At 45.0% G+C, this 23112-nt stretch overlaps 1 protein-coding gene across 4 annotated transcripts in view; it reads right to left on the minus strand.

Annotated features, from left to right (window-relative positions):
• Positions 1–23112, minus strand: part of LOC144671549 (basal cell adhesion molecule-like) — a 253895-nt gene that overhangs the window by 42827 nt on the left and 187956 nt on the right. For all 4 annotated transcript variants that reach the window (XM_078533520.1, XM_078533528.1, XM_078533506.1 and 1 more), the window contains 5 exons: positions 22566–22779; positions 22040–22110; positions 16029–16125; positions 8948–9130; positions 6803–6924 (listed from right to left, as the gene is read on the minus strand). In XM_078533520.1, the coding sequence (XP_078389646.1) occupies positions 6803–6924; positions 8948–9130; positions 16029–16125; positions 22040–22110; positions 22566–22779 (687 nt within the window). The remainder of the gene's footprint in view (positions 1–6802; positions 6925–8947; positions 9131–16028; positions 16126–22039; positions 22111–22565; positions 22780–23112) is intronic.

Here is a 23112-nt window from a genome sequence, read left to right on the forward strand (position 1 = left end):
AGGGAGAACAGCCAGAGGTCGTGGTACATATTGGTACTAACGACATAGGCAGGAAGAGTGATGAGGTCCTGCAGCGGGAGTTCAGGGAGTAAGGCAGAAAGTTAAAAAACAGGACCTCTCGGGTTGTAATCTCAGGATTACTCCCTGTGCCACGTGCCAGTGAGGCTAGAAATAGGAAGATAGTGCAGCTAAATACGTGGCTGAACAGATGGTGTAGGAGGGAGGGTTTCCGATATCTGGTTCATTGGGATCTCTTCCGGGGCAGGTGGGACCTGTACAAGAAGGACGGGTTGCATCTAAACTGGAGGGGCACCAATATCCTGGCTGTGAGGTTTGCTAGTGTCACTCGGGAGGGTTTAAACTAGTATGGCAGGGGGGTGAGAATCAGAGCAATTAGGTCAGCAGGTGAAATAAATGACTGGGAACCAGTGAATATGGCCAGTAGGACTAAGAGGAAGAGCAGGCAGGGAGAAATTACTGAACACAGTGGGACTGGGGGTCTGAAATGCATTTGTTTCAATGCGAGAAGTATAACAGGCAAGGCAGATTAGTTTAGAGCTTGGATTAGTACTTGGGGCTATGATGTTATTGCTATTAAGGAGACTTGATTGAAGGATGGACAGGATTGGCAGATAAACGTTCCAGGATTTAGATGTTTCAGGCAGGATAGAGAGGGATGTAGAAGAGGTGGGGGAGTTGCACTGCTGGTTAAGGAGACTATCACAGCTGTATGACAGGAGGACACCTCGGTGGGCTCATGCAGCGAGGCAATATGTGTAGAGCTCTGAAATGGGAAGGGTGCAGTCACAATGTTGGGGGTTTACTATAGGCCTCCCAATTGCCGGCGGGAGATTGAGGAACAGTTATGTAGGCAGATTTTGGAAAGATGTAAAAGCAATAGGGTTGTTGTGGGTGATTTTAACTTCCCTATATTGACTGGGAATCACTTAGTGCTAGGTGTTTGGATGGTGCAGAATTTGGAAGGTGCATCCAGGAGGGCTTCCTGAGACAATATGTAGATAGTCCAACTAGGGAAGGGGCAATACTGAACCTGGTATTAGGGAATGAACCCGGCCAGGTGGTCGAAGTTTCAGTAGGGGAGCATTTCGGGAAAAGTGACCATAATTCAGTAAGTTTCAAGGTACTGCTGGATAAGGATAACAGGAGTTCTCGAGTTAAGGTGCTTAATTGGGGGAAGGCTAATTATAACAATATTAGGCAGGAACTGAGGAATCTAGACTGGAGGCGGATGTTTGAGGGCAAATCAACAACTGACATGTGGGGGGCTTTCAAACGTCAGTTGATAAGAATTCAGGACCGGCATGTTCCTGCTAGGATGAAGGATAAGTATGGCAAGTTTCAGGAACCTTGGATAACGAAGGATATTGTGAGATTAGTCAAAAAGAAAAGGGAAGCATTCGTAAGGGCTAGAAGGCTGGGAACAGATGAAGCCCGTGGAGAATATAAATAAAGTAGGAAGACACTTAAGCAAGGAGTCAGGAGGGCTAAAAGGGGTCATGAAAAGTCACTGGCAACCAGGATTAAGGAAAATCCCAAAGCCTTTTATACATATGTAAAAAGCAAGAGGGTAGCCAGGGAAAGGGTAAGCCCACTCAGGGACAGAGGTGGGAATCTGTGTGTGGAGCCAGAAGAAATGGGAGAGATACTAAATGACTACTTCTCATCAGTATTCACCAAAGAGAAGGACTTAGCGGTCGATTTGTCTAGGGAAGAGTGTGTAGATAGCCTGGATCATGTTGAGATCAAAAAAGAGGTGTTAGACATCTTGAAGAATATTAAGGTGGATAAGTCCCCAGGGCCAGATGGGATCTACCCCAGAGTACTGAGGGAGGCAAGGGAGGAGATTGCTGGGGCCTTGACAGAAATCTTTGTATCCTCACTGGCTACGGGTGAGGTCCCAGAGCACTGGAAAATGGCCAATGTTGTTCCATTGTTTAAGAAGGGAAGCAGGGTTAATCCAGGAAATTACAGGCGGGTGAGCCTTACGTCAGTGGTAGGGAAATTATTGGAGAGGATTCTTCGTGACAGGATTTACTACCATTTGGAAGCAAATGGGTGTATTAGTGAGTGGCAGCATGGTTTTGTGAAGGGGAGGTCGTGTCTCACTAACTTGATCGAGTTTTTCGAGGAAGTGACAAAGATGATCGACGATGGAAGGACAGTGGATGTTATATACATGGATTTCAGTAAGGCCTTTGACAAGGTCCCTCATGGCAGACTGGTATAGAAGGTAAAGTCGCACGGGATCAGAGGTGAGCTGGCAAGATGGATACAGAATTGGCTTGGTCATAGAAGACAGAGGGTAGCAGTGGAAGGGTGCTTTTCTGAATGGAGAGCTGTGACTAGTGGTGTTCCGCAGGGATCAGTGCTGGGACCTTTGCTGTTTGCAGTATACATAAATGATTTGGAGGAAAATGTAACTGGGCTAATTAGTAAGTTTGCAGATGACACTAAGGTTGGAGGAGTTGCAGATAGTGAAGAGGATTGTCAAAGGATACAACGGGATGTAGATCGGTTGGAGACTTGGGCAGAGAAATGGCAGATGGAGTTTATCCGGACAAATGCGAGGTAATGCATTTTGGAAGAACTAATACAGGTAGGAATTATACAGTAAATGGCAGAACCCTTAAGTGCATCGATGGGCAGAGGGATCTGGGTGTACAGGCCCACAGGTCACTGAAAGTGGCAATGCAGGTGGATAAAGTAGTCAGGAAGGCATATGGCATGCTTGCCTTCATCAGCAGGGGTATTGAGTATAAAAGCTGGGAAGTCATGCTGCAGCTGTATAGAACCTTGGTTAGGCCACACTTGGAATATTGCGTGCAATTCTGGTCACCACATTACCAGAAGGATATGGAGGCATTGGAGAGGGTGCAGAGGAGGTTTACCAGGATGCTGCCTGGTCTGGAGGTTATTAGCTATGAGGAGAGGTTGGAGAAACTCGGATTGTTCTCACTAGAGCGACGGAGATTGAGGGGTGACTTGATAGAAGTTTACAAAATTATGTGTGGCATGGACAGAGTAGATAGTCAGAAGCTTTTTCCCAGGGTGGAAGAGTCAATTACTAGGGGACATAGATTTAAGGTGAGAGGAGAAAACTTTAGAGGAGATGTGCAGGGCAAGTTTTTTACGTAGAGGGTGGTGAGTGTCTGGAATTCGCTGCCAGAGGAGGTGGTGGAAGCAGGTACGATAGTGGTGTTTAAGAGGCAGCTTGACAAATACGTGAATAGGATGGGAATAGAGGGATACGGACCCCGGAAGTGCAAAATGTTTTAGTTTGACAGGCAATATGATCGGCGCAGGTTTGGAGGGCCGAAGGGCCTGTTCCTGTGCTGTACTTTTCTTTGTTTCTATCTGGGGGCTTATGCCAAAATAGGGAGAGCTGTCCCATAGACTAATCAAGTAACAGCTTCACATACTCACAGAATTATACCTTACAATGTCCCTGATACACTATCACCATCCCTGGGTATATCCTGACTCACTGGCAGAGGTGGCAGCACAGTGCTATACAGTTGGGAGGGAGTTGCCCTGGGAGTCCTCAACATTGAATCTGGACCCTATGAAGTCTCATGGCATCAAGTCAAACATGGGCAAGGAAACCTCCTGATTACCACGTACCGCCCTCCCTCAGCTGATGAATCAGTGCTCCTCCATGTTGAACACTACTTGGAGGAAGCTCTGAGGGTGGCAAGGGTGCCGAATGTAGTCTGGGTGGGGCACTTCAATGTCCATCACCAAGAGTGGCTCGGTAGCACCACTACTGACCGAGCTGGCCAAGTGCTAAAGGACACAGCTGCAGGACTGGGCCTGTGGCAGGTGATGAGAGAACAAACAAGAGGGAAAAACCTACTTGATTTTATCCTCACCAATCTGCTTGCCGCAGATGCATCTGTCCATGACAGTGTTGGTAGGAGTCTTCACATTGAGCATACCCTCCTCAATGACTCCAATGTTGGTCCCACCTTCACATTGAGGATACCCTCCACCATGTTATGAGGTACTACCACCGTGCTAAATAGGATAGATTTAAAACAGAACTAGCAACTCAGGACTGGGCATCCATGAGGTGCTGTGGGCCATCTGCAGCAGCAGAATTGTATTTAAGTACAATCTGTAACCATTACCATCAAGCCAGGGGATCAACCCTGGTTCAATGAAGAGTGCAGGAGGGCATGCCAGGAGCAGCACCAGGCATACCTAAAAATGAGGTGTCAACCTGGTGATGCTACAACAAAAGATATTTTGTGCAAACAGCATAAGCAGCAAGCGAGAGACAGGGCTAAGTGATCAGCAATTAAAGGGTCAGATCTAAGCTTTGCAGTCCTGCCACATCTAGCCGTGAATGGTGGTGGACAATTAAACAACTCACTGGAGGAGAAAGCTCCACAAATATCTCCATCCTCAATGATGGAGGAGCCCAGCACATCAGTGCAAAAGATAAGGCTGAAGCATTTGCAACAATCTTCAGTCAGAAGTGCCGAGTGGATGATCCATCTCAGCCTCCTCCGGAGGTCCCCAGCATCACAGGTGCCAGTCTTCAGTCAATTCGATTCACTCCACATGATATCAAGAAATGGCTGAAGGCACTGGATACTGCAAAGGCTATGGGCCCTGACAATATTCCAGCAATAGCACTGAAGACTTGTGCTCCAGAACTTGCCGCGCCTCTAGCCAAGCTGTTCCAGTACAGCTACAACACTGGAATCAATCCGGCTATGTGGAAAATTGCCCAGGTATGTCCTGTACACAAAAAGCAGGACAAATCCAACTCGGCCAATTACTGCCCCATCAGTCTACTCTCCATCATCAGTAAAGTGATGGCAGGTGTATCAAGCGGCACTTACTCAGCAATATCCTGCTCACTGACACTCATTTTGGGTTCCATCAGGGCCACTCAGCTTCTGAACTCATTGAAGCATTAGACCAAACATGGACAAAAGAGCTGAATTCCCAAGGTGAGGTGGGAGTGACTGCCCTTGACATCAAGGCAGTATTTAACCGAGTGTGGCATCAAGGAGCCCTAGCAAAACTGGAGTCAGTTGGAATCAGGGGAAAACTCTCCACTGGTTGGAGTTACACCTAGCACAAGGGAAGATGGTTGTGGTTGTTGGAGGTCAATCATCTCAGTCTCAGGACATTGCTGCAGTATCAGGGCAGTATCCTAGGCCCAACCATTTTCAGCTGCTTCAGAACTTGCCTCCATCATAACGTTAGAAGTGGGGTTATTCACTGACAATTGCACAATGTTAATTTGCAACTCCTCAGATACTGAAGCAGTCCATGTCCAAATGCAGCAAGACCTGGACAATATCCAGGCTTAGGCTGACAAGTGGCAAGTAACATTTGCACCACAAAAGTGCCAGACAATGACCATATCCAAAAAGACAGAATCTAACCATCACCCCTTGATGTTCAATGGCAATACCATCACTGAATCTCCCACTATCAATATCATTGACCAGAAACTGAACTGGACCAGCTGTGGCTACAAGAGCAGGTGAGAGGCTAGGAATTGCTGGGAATTCTGCCGTGAGTAACTCACCTCCTGACTCCCCAAAGCCTGTCCACCATCTACAAGGCACAAGTCGGGAGTGTGATGGAATACTCTTCACTTGCCTGGATGAGTGCAGCTCCCACAACACTCAAGGAGCTTGACACTGTCCAAGACAAAGCAGCCCCTTGATTGGTACTCCATCCACCATCTTAATCATTCAGTCCATCCCCCACCGATGCTCCCTGGCAGCAGTGTGTACCATCTACGAGATGCACTGCAGCAGCTCCCCAAGGCTCCTTCAACAGCACCTTCCAAACCTTTGGCCTACACCACCTAGAAGCACAAGGGCAGCAGACACACGGGAACACCACCACCTGGAAGTTCCCCTCCAAGCCACTCACCATCCTGACTTGGAAATATATCGCCGTTCCTTCACTGTCGCTGGGTCAAAATCCTGGAACTCCCTTCCTAACAGCACTGTGGGTGTACCTACACCACATGGACTGCAGCGGTTCAAGAAGGCAGCTCACCACCACCTTCTCAAGGGCAATTAGGGATGGGCAATAAATGCTGGCCTAGCCAGCAACACCCACATCCTGTGAAGCAGTAAGTAAAAAGAAAAAGTCCAAAAGGATCAGCAATGTCCTGACAGACTGCTGGTGAGGTGTTTATCAACTCTGTGGCTAATAAATTACCATATTGTCTGGGAAAATGTCATCAAAGATCAAATCATCCGGATTTTAATCAAATATTGTCTCTGTTCCCTTTTCACCCTGTGATCACACCATGCTTTAAAACATCACCTTCAAAGATATATTTTTTCCTAATCCTTTCTATAGAAAAAACCCCCCCAAAGTGTGTCAGGTGCTTCAGCTAGATTGTGTGTTAGTGGTCTGGCAGGCGTTGTGAGGGGGGGGCAGTCGGTGATGTGAGCAGAACAGCTACATTTCCTACTCTTCACTATTCATCCATTAGCCAATGAATTCTGATGGAAAGTGTGGTTATCAGGTGGGATTGGAATTAAGCTTTGCTGTGATCATGACTCCCACAAGGTAATTGCTGAAAATCAGTCTGGATTCGTACATGAAGAATACAAAACATTATTAATGCTAAGGCATTATATTCAATTCAGTCCACAGCTTTAAGAAAGAGGAGAAAAGGCGGTGGGTGGGGGGGGAGATTTTCTTTTCTTACGATGATCAAATTACACTGATGATCTTCTAAACTGAATACTTCTTGATCAACGAGTTACAGATTTGACACTCTAGCAGAAAAGCTCCTCACCAGCACTCTGTAAAAGGTGTACTCAACATCCGACGATCCATCAGATTTGCACTTCATTGTCATATTGTCCTTCTCCTTCACAACCCTTGGCTGGAACACAAATTCTACATTCTCTGTCGGATCTGTTGGAGGAACACAAAGAAAAAGACCTCGTAATGGGGGTAGACTGAAGAATTGATCACTCGCTGATGATAAAGTTGCAGGTAATCATCATCATAAAGCAGTTAAAAAAATATTTTGTATCTGTCTTTACATTAGAAGGCATAAAATTTTGTAAAAACAGAGGTGACCAAGAGGCGAATGAGAATGAGGAACTCAAAGTACTGTAATTGATACTAGTAAAGAAAAAGTACTGGAGAAATTAACGGAATGAAAAGCCGAACTGTTGTAGTGTGGCCGAGTCGTCTATTTAAGACCATAAGACATAGGAGCAGAAATTAGGCCATTCAGCCCATCGAGTCTGCTCCGCCATTCAATCATGGCTGATAAGTTTCTCAACCCCATTCTCCCGCCTTCTCCTCGTAACCTTTGATCCCCTTACCAATCAAGAACCTATCTATCTCGGTCTTAAATACACTCAATGACCTGGCATCCACAGCCTTCTGTGGCAATGAATTCCATAGATTCACCACTCTCTGGCTAAAGAAGTTTCTCCTCATCTCTGTTCTAAAAGGTCTTCCCTTTACTCTGAGGCTGTGCCCTCGGGTCCTAGTCTCTCCTACTAATGGAAACATCTTCCCCACATCCACTCTATCCAGGCCTTTCAGTATTCTGTAAGTTTCAATCAGATCCCCCCTCATCATTCTAAACTGCATCGGGTATACACCCAGAGTCCTCAAACGTTCCTCGTATGTTAAGCCTTTCATTCCTGGGATCATTCTCGTGAACCTCCTCTGGACCCTCTCCAGGGCCAGCACATCCTTCCTGAGATATGGGGCCCAAAATTGCTCACAATATTCTAAATGTGGTCTGACCAGAGCCTTATAAAGCCTCAGCAGCACATCCCTGCTTTTATATTCTAGTCCTCTCGAAATAAATGCCAACATTGCATTTGTAACAGAGTTGATCTGCAGACAACTTTCTAAATGGAAACATTAGGTTTATTTACAATACATCCAGCAGCAACTACACGTGTGCTTTCACCTCCATCTATATCTCTACACTGACTGTAGAAGTAGCCCGTGCTGCTAACACATTGGTTTACACAGATCATGTCAGGTTGACCATGAACCTTCCCACCCAGAACTTCATTCTCTGGGAGTCAGCAGGGTTCTGATATGCTACCATCCCATAATGCCCTACCCACCTCCAAGCTCATCACCAGTGAGAGCACAAGGTTCTGTTTTGGGTGTTTCCAGCAATTTTTGCTGTTATTTCAGATTTCCCGCATCTTCAATATTTTGCTTTTGTTTTCCCATAAACTATTTTCTACCACAAGAGGGAGACCAATAGGCTAATGATTGAAACCAGCACCTGACAAAGTCCTATAAAGTACCAGATGACCTGCATCCATGATAACCATATGGCCATATCAGGATAGTCAGGGAATGCTGGAAATCAGAAATCCTGAGGTGGGCAATTTATAAAAAATGTTACCTTAATCAAAGCCTCCAAATCATGATGTAATTTATCACTAGAAAATCCTTCATATCTCACTTTTTCAGAAAAGGATAAAGAACATGTCTTGAGATGGTGTGAATATTCTGCAGTACAAGAGCTGTGGAATGTGGGTGACACCTGCAACTCTCCACCATTATGAGCTCCCAAACTCAACCTTTTTGCCACAGAGAATGGAGGGGAGACACTTCATAGTGCAGAATGAAAGGTATCAGTCCACCTGTTACACAGCATGCTGAACCACCAATCTGCTTCCTCTACATATTTTTTGGCATCTACTATGATAGATTCTCTAAATCAGCTTTTGGCAATCTTTTCAGGCTGTATCTACACCTGCATCTGCACTTACTGAATAGGAATTGGAGCCTCCAGATCAGGCTCATTCATCTCGCAGTAGAAATTGTACTTTGGCAGTAGTACAGAAGTTTTAGCCTCCAGATTAGGAGACTTGTACATGCAATGTAGCCTTGTCAGACGGATCCATGCAATATTGTTTAAGTCTGTTCTGTAATGCTGATGAATACTCACAGCTTATTGGGATGCTGATCCTAACAGACTCCTTCATTTTGTCCACTCCTGGGGGCATCCTGTAGCTCACCTCACAGTAAAACTTAGAATCTTTGTCCTTTTTCTCAGGAACATAATAAAGTGCGCTGACAATACTATAAAGGCCACTGGGTTCCTGAGTGGCCTGAGAAATCATGTACATCTCTAAAGAAAAACACAGAAATCAGAAGAAAGCATGAGCTGTAATCAGTAAGCGCTGAGAAGCACTCTATGCACTTTCACCTTCAATGATACAGAAATCATTCATACGCTCAATACAGAACAGAAGCTGCCTAACTGACTTCAGATCAGTAACAAAAATCTCAGCCTCTTCTAACAGAACCTACATGAAGCTAATGTAACACCTTTATCCAAAAAGGGGAGGGAGACAGAAAGCAGGAAACCATAGGCCAGTTAGCTTAACATCTATCACTGGGAAAATGTTAGAAGCTATTATTAAAGACGTTATAACAGGGCACTTCGATCAATTCAAGGTAATCAGGCAGAGTCAACATGGCTTTGTGAAAGGGAAATCATGGGGCAGAATTTTGCCCTTGGCGGGGGTGCTTGGAGGGGGCAGGGGAGCAGTCAGGAAGCTGACCGCTGCCCGCAATCGGCACTGCGCCGTGATTTTACGCAAGTGGGCCAATTAAGGCCTGTCCAGCGTGGACTGCGAGCAGCAGTCCTCAGCGCTGCCTGTGCGGGCGGGAGGAAGAGGTCGAGCCTAGCATGAATTCCCCGCATGCGCGTGAAAGAGCGCTTCAGTCTCCCTGAGGCATGGAGCTGTCTCCGGGAGATGAAGCGCTTTTAAAAAAACTAATGCACTAAACAAAAATGTCATAAAACATATCCCCTCGTGTGACTCTGGATAGAAACCCAGGACTCTGGCACATGAGCAGGGACATGCTTTTAATTCAAGTGTTAAATTTTTATCTTATTTTTATTCGCTTTAGGAAACCTCATCCCACCTGTGGATGAGTTTCCTAAAAAATGCAAAGGCCGCTTGGCCTTTTCGCCTGCCCCCCAACCGTTAGGTTGAACAGACAGTGAAAAATTCAGGACAATTGTTAACTTAATAGCCATAATAGGCCTTCAAATTGTCGGCGGGCGCACTGCTGGCTCCAGCACGCACCCGCCAGCCAAACTATCGCGGGATCAGGACATCATCCGACATCATCGCGCGTCATTTTACACTTGGCCCGGTCGGGAGCATGCCTGCCCACGAGCTCAATATTCTGGCCCATCTTTAACCAATTTATTGGAGTTCTTTAAAGAAATAGCATGTGCTGTGGATAAAGGGGAACCAGTGGATGTACTGTACTTAGATTTTCAAAAGGCATTTGATAAACATAAAAACATAGAAAATAGGAGCAGGAGTAGGCCATTCTGCCCTTCCAGCCTGCTCTGCTGTTCAATATGATCGTGGCTGATCGTCTATCTCAACGCTCTACACCTGCTCTCTCCCCATACCCCTTGATGCCTTTAGAGTCCAGAAATTGATATCTATTTCCTTCTTAAAGATATTCAATGACTTGGCCTCCACAGCCTTTTGTGGTAGAGAATTCCACAGGTTCACCACCCTCTGAGTGAAGAAGTTTCTCCTCATCTCAGTCCTGAATGGCCTACACTGTATCCTGAGATTGTGACCCCTTGTTCTAGACCCCACAGCCAGAGGAAACATCAACCCTGCATCCAGTCTGTCCAGCCCTGTCAGAATTTTAACTGTTTCAATGAGATCCCCTCTCATTCTTCTAAACTCCAGTGAATACTGGCCTAGTCAATCCAATCTCTCCTCATAGGACAATCCTGCCATTCCAAGAATCAGTCTGGTGAACCTTCGCTGCACCCCCTCTATGGCAAGTATATCCTTTCTTAGGTAAGGAGACCAAATTGCACACAATACTCCAGGTGTATAGCTGCAGTAAGTCATCGTTGCTCCTGTGCTCAAGTCCTCTCGCAATGAAGGCGAATGAATACCATCTACCTTCTTAACTGCTTCCTGCATTTGCATACTTGCTTTCAGCGATTGGTGTACAAGGACACCCAGGTCCATCAACATTTCCCAATCTATCACCATTTAAATAGTACTCTGCCATTCTGTTTTTCCTACCAAAGTGGATAACTATGCCTTGAAGCATCATCAAAGATTATTTCGGAAAATAAAAGCTCATGATGTAGGGGGGTAACATATTGGCATGGATAGAAGATTGGCTAGCCAACAGGAAGCAGAGAGTTGGCATAAATTGCTCATTTTCTGGCTGACAGGATGTGATGAGTGGTGTGCCACAGGGATCAGTGCTAAGGCCTCAATTATTTTACAATTTATATAAATGATTTGGATGAAGGGGCTGATGATGTGGTTGCTAAATTTTCTGATGACACAAAGATAGGTAGGAAAGTAAGTTGTGGAGAGGACATAAGGAGGCTACAAAAGGTTAGGTGAGTGGGAAAATGGAGTATAATGTAGGAAATTGTGAGATTGTTCATTTTGGCAGGATGAATGAAAAAGAGGCATATTATCTAAATGATGAGAGATTTCAGAGCTCTGAGGTGCAGAGGGATCTCAGTGCATGAATTACAAAAGATGCAGCAAGTAATTAGCAAAGCTGATAGAATGTTATAGTTTATTACAAGGGGAATTAAATACAAGAGTAAGGAGGTTATGCTTTAGGTACACAGGGTATTGGTGTACAATATTGGTCTCCTTATTTAAGGAAAAATGTAAATACATTTGAAGCAGTTCAGAGAAGGTTCACTAGATTAATACCAGGAACTGGCGGGTTGTCTTATGAGGAAAGGCCGGAGAAGTTAGGCTTGTATCCGTTGGAGTTTAGAAGAGTAAGAGGCAACTTGATTTAAACATATAAGATCCTGAGGGTCTTGACAGAGTGAATGTGGAGAGGATGTTTCCTCTTGTGGGAGAATCTAGAACTCGTGGTCACTTTTTCAAAATAAGGAGTCGTCCATTTAGGACAGCGATGAGGAGAAAGTTTTTTTCTCTCAGAGGGTTGGGAGACTTTGGAATTCTCTTCCTCAAAAGGTGGCTGAGGCAGAGTCCTTGAATATCTTTAAGGCAGAGGTAGGCAAATTCTTGATAAGCAAGGGGGATGAAAGGTTATCAAGGGTAGGCAGGATTAAGAGGTTATAAGCAGATCAGCCATGATGTAATTGAATGGCGAAACAGGCTGGATGGGCCGAGTGGCCTCCTCCTGTTCCTAATTCGTATGTTCGTATGAAACATACCACAACACGATCTCGGCAGTTACACATGGATCCCAGCTGCCAGTAGTCTCTGGTCATCCAGCCATGGCTCAGTGGGTATCACTTTTGCCTCTGAATCAGAAGACTGTGAAAGTTCCAGAATCTTGAGCACCAGAAGTTAGGATGACACTCCAATGGGTAATGAGGGAGTGCTGCACATTTGGAGCCATTAAACCGAGCTGCTATTTGCTCTCTCAGGTGGTTGGACATAAAAGACCTCATGCCTCTATTTTGAAGAGTAAGTGAATTCTCTCTGGTGCTCTGGCTAATATTTATCCCTTAATCAACATCAGTAAAAATCAGATGACCTGAACATTATCATGTTGTTGTTTATGGGAGCTTGCTGTCTACAGATTGGCTGCCATATTTCCAGTGTTACAACAGTGAATATATTTCAAAAAGTACTTAATTGACTGTAAAGCATTTTGGGACATCCTGAGATTGAGAAAGGAACTCTAGAAATCCTAGTCTTTCTATTTTTTGGTGCTGACTACATTGGAGTTTGCAGAAACCTGGAGGAGGGCACCTAATTTGCAAGAAACAGGGCCAACATCCATTAGTCCTAAAAATAAAAACAAAAAACTGCGGATGCTGGAAATCCAAAACAAAAACAGAAATACCTGGAAAAACTCAGCAGGTCTGGCAGCATCGGCGGAGAAGAGCAAAGTTGACATTTCGAGTCCTCCTGACCCTTCAACAGAACTAAGTAGAAATAGGAAAGGGGTGAAATATAAGCTGGTTTAAGGGGGGGAGGGATTGGGGAAGAAGGGGTGGCGTTGTTGAGATAAGCAAGCAGTGATAGGAGGAGATAACCAAAAGATGTCACAGACAAAAGAACAAAGAGGCGTTGAAGGTGGTGATATTATCTAAAAGAATGTGCTAATTAAGAGTGGAGAGCAGGACAAGCAAGGTAGCTCTAGTGGGGGTGGGGTGAAATAAACGATGGGTGGAATACATTTAAAATAATGGAAATAGGTGGGAAAAGAAAAATCTATATAAATTATTGGAAAAAACAAAAGGGAGGGGGAAGAAACGGAAAGTGGGTGGGGATGGAGGAGGGAGTTTAAGATCTAAAGTTGTTGAACTCAATATTCAGTCCGGAAGGCTGTAAAGTGCCTAGTCGGAAGATGAGGTGCTGTTCCTCCAGTTTGCGTTGAGCTTCATTGGAACAATGCAGCAAGCCAAGGACGGACATGTGGGCATGAGAGCAGGGTGGAGTGTTGAAATGGCAAGCGACAGGGAGGTCTGGGTAATGCTTGCGGACAGACCGAAGGTGTTCTGCAAAGAGGTCACCCAGTCTGCATTTGGTCTCTCCAATGTAGAGGAAACTGCATTGGGAGCAACGAATGCAGTAGACTAAGTTGGGGGAAATGCAAATGAAATGCTGCTTCACTTGAAAGGAGTGTTTGGGCCCTTGGACGGTGAGGAGAGGGGAAGTAAAGGGGCAGGTGTTGCACCTTCTGCGGTTGCATGGGAAGGTGCCGTGGGAGGGGGTTGAGGAGTAGGGGGTGATGGAGGAGTGGACCAGGTGTCACAGAGGGAACGATCCCTACGGAATGCCGCCGGGGGGGGGTGAAGGGAAGATGTGTTTGGTGGTGGTATCATGCTGGAGTTGGCGGAAATGGCAGAGGATGATCCTTTGAATGCGGAGGCTACACCCCACCAGGAAGCTTGTCCCAACAAACCCCCCCCCCACCCCCCACTTCTCCCCCCCACCCCAAACCAGCTTATATTTCACCCCTTTCCTATTTCTACTTAGTTCTGTTGAAGGGTCATGAGGACTCGAAACGTCAACTTTGCTCTTCTCCGCCGATGCTGCCAGACCTGCTGGGTTTTTCCATTAGTCCTACTTGACTGGAAACTGATGCTTAATTTATGCTCACTCAGGAAGTTAAGGGCAGTGTTAGATTAAAAGAAGAGGCTTATATTGTTGCAAAGAATAGTAGTGAGCCTGAGGAGTGGGAGATTTTAAGAAACCAGCAAACTGCAACCAAAACGTCTATAAAAAGGGAAAAATTAGAATATGAGAGTAACTGGCCAGGAATATAAAAAACAGATTCTGAGCTTCTACAATTCTATAAACAGGAGAATAGTTAAAATAAATGTCAGTCTGTTAGAGGCAGAGACAAGAGAAATTATCATGGGGAATGAGGAAATAGCAGAGATGTTGAACAAGTATGTTGTGTCTGTCTTGACAGTAGAAGACACAAATCACATACCAAAAATACAGGGTAACCAAAGCTTTAATAAGAGTGAGCAATTTAAAGTAACTAATGTCAACAGAGAAAAGCATTAGAGAAACTTATGGGGCTAACTGCCAACAAATCCCCATGCAGGACCTGACGGCCTACATCCTAGGGTTCCAAAAGAGATAGCTGCAGAGATAGTGGATGTGCTGGCTACGAATTGACAAAATTCCCTAGATTCTGGCCTCAGCAGATTGGAAGTTAGCAAATGTAGCACTGTTATTCAAGAAAGGAGGGAGGGAGAAAACAGGGAACTACAGGTCAGTTAGCCTGACATCAGGCTTTGAGAAAATGCTGGAATCTATTATTAAGGAAGACTTCATAAAATCATAGTACGATCAGACAGAGCCAAAGTGGTTTCAAGAAAGGGTTTGAGTGTTTGAGAAATTTATTAGAGTTTTTGAGGACATACAAGTAGGATAAATAAAAGAGAGCTGGTAAATGTAATATACTTAGATTTCCAAAAGGTATTCAATAAGGTGCCTCACAAAAACATACAAGATTCTGAAGGGGCCTGACAAGGTAAAGGCTGAGAGGTTGTTTCCCCAGGCTGGGGAATCTAGAACATGGGGCAGAGCCTCAGGATAAGTGATTGATTATTTATGAGTGAGATGAGGAGAAATTTGTTCAGAGGGTTGTGAATCTTTGGAATTGTCAACCCCAGAGAATTGTGGATGCTCCATCGTTGAGCGTATTCAAGGCCGGGATAGACACATTTTTGATCATTTAAAAATCAAGGCAAATGGGAAGCTTGCAGGAAATTGGCATTGAGGCAGAAGATCAGCCATGATCATATTGAATTAGGTTCAAGGGTCCACATAATCTACTACTGCTCCTATTTCTTATATCCTTATTGGGGGGAGGGTGGAAGTTGCCTGAGAATCCCACCCTCATAATCTGACCATGTTCTCCATAGTATCCTAATGGGGCAATCAGCATAATTTTGTTTTAAAAAATGATTCCCTTTCTTCATTGCTTCCCTCTTTGTACTCTATCTGTCGCCAAAGATGTGCCTGGTCCTAACTGATGCAGCAGAATGGGAACTGCAAGGGTAAGGAGTCCCTGCCCCAGATTTTCCCCACCCTCTATGGCAAAGGATAGACACACGTTTCAAGTCAGAAGCTCCCAGAAACAGCAGCAGGCTAGCACAACTGGATTTCCACCTTTTCTGCAGTTGTCCAGGCTGGGAGGGCAGTGGGGACCCTGAGGAGTTTCAGCAGCACTAATTTCTTACAGGAATTTGCTTATGAAGTTATTTTGGCTTCAATGCCCTGATGATTCTAGACCAGGTGACATATAAGTGGAAGGGTCAAATTCAAATCAGATTGTAATCATCTTTGTCGTAGCAACCAGTGGCTACAAAACATCCATTCTGATGTGTGTGTCTGATGTGCAGTTGCAGTCAGGAAGTAAGTGATGGCTAATGCCAGACTCAGCGATTAATTACAGGTTCTGTGGAGGTAATGTGCTCTTTTCACTGTTCTCAGGCAGTATATGCCGGAGGAAGCAGCAATGAATGCAGAGGTTGAGAAGAATGACATGAGAGTGTGACATACTGCTGTTTATCTTGGTGGTAGCTTGCAGTGGGGTGCGGTCCTTATACCATGTGATGTTGGGAGCTGGATAACCATTCCTTGTATGACAAGTGGCAACCTGAAAAAAATAGAGATAGACCAAAGCACATCAACGATGCCAAAATTGAGGACAGTACATTAGCAGCATGCTTAAAAAACACTTTATATTAGCTATAAAGTGCTTAGGAACATCCTAAAGTTGTGAGAGACGCAGTATAAGTATAAGTTTCTTCAATCAGTCACAAGCTCTATGAGGCTGCTGGAGAGATTTACCTCATTTTTCACCTAGGATTGCCCAGGTGCAGCGAATATCCCCATACTGGGGTGGGACAGAGGGAATGCCTCTACAGAAACCCTTCTTGAAAACAGAAAATAAATTTTCTACTTAACAGTACACATTGTTGTAAACATTATTCAAACTGCTTATACTTATTTTAATGAGGACATTTTTCATTTCTCAGAGGGAGGGATGATACCACTAGACACAGTGACCCCAATATGTACAGGGAAGTAGTGGAGGCTGGAGCTATGGATGGGAAATTGGAAATATAGGTTTCCCAGATGTCCTGCACTTTTAATTGTTTTTCTTCAGGTTTCTAACCCAACAGCTAAGCTGATTGACAGGCTAGCTCCATGTCAGGCAGGAAAGCCAGTGACACAAGGTTGTACCCGAGGAGCACAGAATGGGGTAGGTTAGTGGGGCACAGCCGAAGGATATAGAGTTGATGAAATGGCATTTGGGTAGGAGGGAGGTGGGAGTGTTGCCACTGGGGGAAATCATGAGGATGGGGAATATCACAGGGAAAAAAGTCAGTGATCACGGAGCTGCAAAGAGATAAGCTTCTTGGACTGGGTGTGGAGGGGTAGGGGGAACACTCCTCCTTCTCCAGACCCATAAGCGGCGCTGTAAATGCACTTAACTTATGGATGCTTCCATGTCTCCTTTTACCTGCTGGCCCAGACTAAATAGGTGAAAAATAAAAAGCCTGTACAAATAGAGACAAGTAACCTCCTTAAAACATTAACGTCCCAACCAGCCTCCTGAGAGTAGATTGGTTTCCCACACCTTATCCCACCTCTATTAAAGCCAGAGTTTTAAAAATTTTAACTTCTCACCCAACCCAAACTGGGTCCATTCTTAGGGGTTAAATTTAGCCCCAGCATTTCTTCCACACCAGCATCAGCATCAAACACCCACAGATCGGGTACAGATCCAGAGTAATACCGCAACTACACTGCCAGGAGGAGAAATTTACAGGGTAGGACCTCAGTGATATGTCACCTGTTGATTTTCTGACCAAAACAACAGCCATTAAAACTTGGCAGCAGCTGGTTACTGCCAGGGGCCCACAGGACAAGGTAAGGGGTCCAGGAGGGTAATACCAAGCAGGGAAAGCAAGGAGCAGGCACAGCTGGAAGTTTCTCTGTGTGGCCTCGTAATACAGTCACATGTCAAGCTGTTCAGCAGAAGGAGATATATTTGCCATCAGGAACAGAAAGAAGCAACATTGTTGAGCAGCATAAAGAATCTAAAATAGCGACTACTAAAGATTTCAAATGTTAAAGTGGAAAAACCACAAATAACTGCCAGAAAAAAACATTTCCAAAAGTTTCATCTAGCCTCACCTCCCAGTAGCTGGGAGACTCTCTCAGTGTCATTACAAACTGCAGTATCCCACATGCACTGCTCATTCATCTGCAGGCGTGGGCAAGAATTACCATTACTCGAGCAGGAATCAAACAGGGTCAAGTCCACCCAAAACTCACAGCAGTGGTAAATCAGCAAGATTAGAAGACACACCATTTTCTACAGTACTGTCCATTCTTTGAGTGCAAATGAGGCGACTGCAAGTTAAAAATCTAGGACTTCTAATGTAGGGTTTCTACACACAACATCAAACAATGGGCCCGCTGTTTATTTCCAATGTTTATCTTTATTTATAATACATTACTTAAAACAGATACTCCAAGACTCTTCTTGGAACTAGGAACAGGAGTAGGCCATTTAGCTGCTTGAGTTTGTTCTACCCATGCAATGACACCAGAGTTGTGACGTAACTCCGTTAACGACAAGACTCAGATTGTGTTGAAAGAAATCAGACTAACACGCTGATCTCAGGTTATCCTGAGATGTGGTATTGAGGGAGAATTTTATAGTATAAGGGTATCTGGCATAGCAAGTGTTAATGTGGGACTGGGAAACAGTACTGCCCACAATGTGATGTTAAGAGACACATGACCTGAGACTAGATGCAGCTGTGGACTGGATAGAAACCTGTATAGAAGCAAGCATGGAGTTACCTCATAGCTTAGGCTATACCCTGTATATATGTACATAGTTATGGTTATCAATAAACACTTAAATGTTCAACCATACAAGACTCAGAACCTCTTCATGAGACCACCTGAACATACAACATACAACATGGTGGCAGCGAATGGAAAAACCCAGAAACTCAGAAAAGCTGGAACAGAAATTCAAAAGCTGTAAAATTAAAGGGGCAGCATTCTGACTTGACTGAAGGAACTTGAAGTGAAGACACAGAGGGAGATCATCTTTGCAGGACTGAAAGCAAAAAGACAGAAGAAAAAACTCCGCTATGCAGCTGATGACTCCACAAGATCTCACTGGGGTCCATTGTGAATGCCCACAGACTGCAGAGTTAACAGGCTTAGCAAAAAATGCAGTTCTAAGCAAGGGCTAGCTTAAAAAGCTTCAGTGCTGTTGAAAAAAAAGCCAGAGCAGCCTGTTTGGAAAATCACCGCAGCCAGGCGGGTTCAGAGCTGGTGCCATGTCACCACAGCCAGGCGGGTTCAGAGTTTGTGCCATGTCACCGCAGCCAGGCGGGTTCAGAGTTAGTGCCATGTCACCACAGCCAGGCGGGTTCAGAGCTGGAGCCATGTCACCGCAGCCAGGTGGGTTCAGAGTTTGTGCCATGTCACCGCAGCCAGGCGGGTTCAGAGCTGGAGCCATGTCACCGCAGCCAGGTGGGTTCAGAGTTTGTGCCATGTCACTGCAGCCAGGCGGGTTCAGAGTTTGTGCCATGTCACTGCAGCCAGGCGGGTTCAGAGTTTGTGCCATGTCACCGCAGCCAGGTGGGTTCAGAGTTTGTGCCATGTCACTGCAGCCAGGCGGGTTCAGAGTTTGTGCCATGTCACCACAGCCAGGTGGGTTCAGAGTTAGTGCCATGTCACTGCAGCCAGGCGGGTTCAGAGTTAGTGCCATGTCACCACAGCCAGGCGGGTTCAGAGTTAGTGCCATGTCACCACAGCCAAGCTCCTTGGAAGAGGGGGGGAAAAGAAAGAAGCAGAAGGTTTAAAAACCTCAGCCAAAGCTGGGAATTGATTGTAAAACGCCCCAAAATCCTCTGATATTACAGGGAGGGCGCCAAATCATTGAGTAAATCACTGCACAAAACTAAAGACAAAGAATTCGGGACCGTCATTGCCGCTCGAGCTCAGCAAACGCGACAACCATGGGGGAAGCTTCTTTGAAAAAATGGTTCCTGTGACGCCATCTTCAAAACCTGCACAGCATTTAAAGCTGAACTTTACCTGAACGTTAAAGCAGCCATGGACAACAAATCAACATTACCAGACCAGTTCAGACTGATCCAAGAGCCGGACCAAAATTGGAGACTTTGGCAGAAAAGATTCATAACATATATGATAGCTTCAGGATTAGATAAAAAGCAGAAGCTGAAGAAGTGAATGCACTACCTTATTCAGCAGGTCTGATAGCCGATGATATTATTGCAAGGCAAGGAATAAATGAATCCTCAGATAAATTTGATGAAGTTCATTCGATACATATTTTAATCTAAGAGGCAACAAAATTTTAGAGAGAGCAAAGTTCAACAAATGTGTCCAACAGCCTGGAGAACCAGTTGACTCTTTTACAAATGAATTATACAGATTCGCTGAAGGCTGTGACTATGGTGACCTTAAGTCAGAACTCATAAGAGATGGAGTGGCTGACGATGCCCTTTCAGACATACTACAGGGTAAGGAAGATCTGACCCTTGAAAAGGGCATCCAAATAGTCAGGCAGTTTGAAATCCACCAGCAACACCGATCTATTTTATGGGGTGAAAGTAATCCATGGAACAGAGAAACCCCAACTGTCCAGCTAGCAAAGCAAAAGGGCAAAGACTGCAGGCCAAGGAAGGCAATACCCAAACTGACCACAAGAGGGTAGGCAACCACGTCAGTGACGTGGAGCCAAAAGACCTCACAGGTGAGAGCAATGGCCAGCAATCTCAGTGCAGTGTTTTAACTGCAACTGCCTGGGACTCTTCGGAAAGCTACACAAAGCTAAAACACCAAACGTGCAGAGGATCCCAAGACAATCCATGAGATTGAGGTGCCACACCAGGAAGAGACCCAACCATGCTTCTTGTGCGAGGTCAAGGAACCTGGATTCTCTTTTTGGAATGTGGAATCTCAGTAAACGGTCACATCACCAACTTCAACTTGGATACGGGAACCAGTGCTATGGTCCTCTTGGATAAGGAGCCTTGGCTCAGACACCTCTGGCTATGCACAACAGACACACCACTCTACAGGCCTGGAGGGATCTGACTTCCAGTCATTGGCACGATTCTAGAACCACTAAGCTTTGGCGATAAGCAGATAGTCAGGCATGCACATCATCTGAAATCAATCCTTTTCTCTCTTGAGCAGAGATGCCTGTGTTGCCCTGAACCTTCTTAAAATGGCAGAAGATGTCAAGACAACCTCTGTTATCAACCAAATGGAACTGTAAGTTTCCAAGAGGTCCACCAGTAAAGTGACTCTTGACTGGGACTTCAGCTTTGAATTGTCTTTACTCTTCACAGAGCTGGTTTGTCCAATTTCTTTGCAGGCTTTCCAGCCAAACCTTTAGATAAATGCCACTGTACCTTGAATGGAAGACACCAGGAAAATGATCAACAACGGAAGAATGAGCCCCAACCCCAGGGTCCAACAGTTGCTGTCACATTACCTGTAAACACCACAGCACAAACACTGCAACCTCCAGCACACCCCCACCCCACAATGTGCAGAGCTGCAAGATGGTGCTGGAGCAAGGAGAGAGTGACCATCAGCTCACCAGAGCATACCTCAGTGAGGCACAGAAACACACGGAAGAATACATTGTCTTGATAAAAGCCAAACTACAAGATGAGCCCACTGACGAGGAACATCCAAACGACAGGGGCAACACCTTCAACCCCCATAAAGATCACAGCGGACCACACGGAGAAAGAAAAACCAGGTTTGTGCCACAAATGAATGGAGTGAACACCCTCCCTGGAAAGCAGGGACCATGTCGGTGGTTCCCAAGCACAGCAGATGGGAGTTGACAAAAAGAAGTTCAACTCCAAGGAGCAGAAAAAGCATATCAGAAGAAGACAACCAAGTGCCAGAAACACAGACTACACAAACTCTGAATCAACAAAGATTGCCCAAATCAACAGAGACTATCACTCCTCCAAATGTGACCAGAACGAGATCTGGAAGAATGGTCAAGTCTCCAGACTGTCTGAATCTGTAAAGTCAGAGACTTGAGGTGGGGAGAAGGGGTAACACGATTATAATATGAATATGTTGGGTAAGCATGATCATAATGTAAATACGTTGGATAAAGATTTTGGAGGGGGGGTGTGTGTGTAGTATAATGGTATCTGGCATAGCAAGAGTTAATGTAGGACTGGGAAACAGTATCGGCCACAGTGTGATGTAAAAAGACACATGAGCTGAGATAGAGTCAGTTGTGGACTGGACAGGGACCTGTGTAGAAGCAAGCGGGGAGTTAGCTCATAGATTGGGCTATACCCTTTATATGTGTATATACTTATGTGTTATCAATAAACACTTAATGTTCAACCAATTTGAGCTGTATATTTTTAACTGGAAGGCATCTGTGAAGCTCCACAATTCCTTTACACAATAAACCATTTCCCAAGTATATAAGTGAGTCAACAGAGTGTCAGCCATTTAGCTTTTCTTACTTTTGCTGGCGTTGTCTCCATTACTGATATGATTGCTTCACTTGGAGTTATCTCAGGCACTTCTGGAGCATCTGCCAAAAAAGAGAGATTGGTAAACACAGACAAGCAAGGGCGCTTTAAAGAATGCACACAAATCTAAAGCTCTGCTCTTATCTGTCTCTGCCCAACCTGCCCCTGCAATGCAATATGCAGAGGTGAAGTCAACCTGTGTCAAGTGACTGGTCAAAATAGAAGAGATCACAGTCACAGAAAGAATCAGAGATAAGGTGAGGGAAAAAACAATGTAAACAGTGAGTTGTTGGGATCCTGCAATGTGCTACCTGAAAGGGTGATAGATTCAGTAATAACTTTCAAAAGGGATAAATATGTTAAAGGAAAAAAAATACAGGGCTACCGGAATAGAGCAGGGGGTGTGGGGCTAATTGGATAGCTTTCAATGAACAGGTATGGGCACCATAGACCGAATGGCCTTCTGCATTGTATCATTCTATAATTCTAAAACATTTTTGCACTGAAGAAACCTTACCATAAACCTTCAGCTCCGTTGTGGCCTCACCACTGCCTGCTGCACCAGCACCAACTTGGCACAGAAACGTCCGCTCATCTCCGAGCTCAACATGGTCAATGGTCAGAGTGTAGTTCTCAACTACCTTGATCCGACTAGTGTAGTCAGTTTCATTGTCGATAATTCTCCTTTCTCCGTCCTGGAAATAGATTCTTTTCCGAGAGTTCTTCTCCATCTGAGAACAGACAGAAGTTCAAATTTTGAAGAGTTTAAATAAAATGTAAGTTTCACAGTTACAATTCTCATCTGCTTAAGTTGCCTCCCTTTGTGCCCCAGCTGAAATGCTACACAGACGACCTACTCCAATGCATCAGGCAGTGTCAGCTGTCAGTGACATCCAGAAAACGCTGAAGAATAGACCATGAGGACTCCATGCCTTCCTGAGTTGCTGTAGGCCACGTTTTCTTCCTCTCCAGCACTGCAGATACCAGGCACAAATCCATGTGCTAACCATCCATGGAGCAGTAGCTCAGTGCTCTAACATGTTATTTTGAAGCCACAGTTTGTC

Source organism: Cetorhinus maximus, chromosome 2, assembly GCF_964194155.1.
Source record: "Cetorhinus maximus chromosome 2, sCetMax3.hap1.1, whole genome shotgun sequence".
Taxonomy (NCBI): domain Eukaryota; kingdom Metazoa; phylum Chordata; class Chondrichthyes; order Lamniformes; family Cetorhinidae; genus Cetorhinus; species Cetorhinus maximus.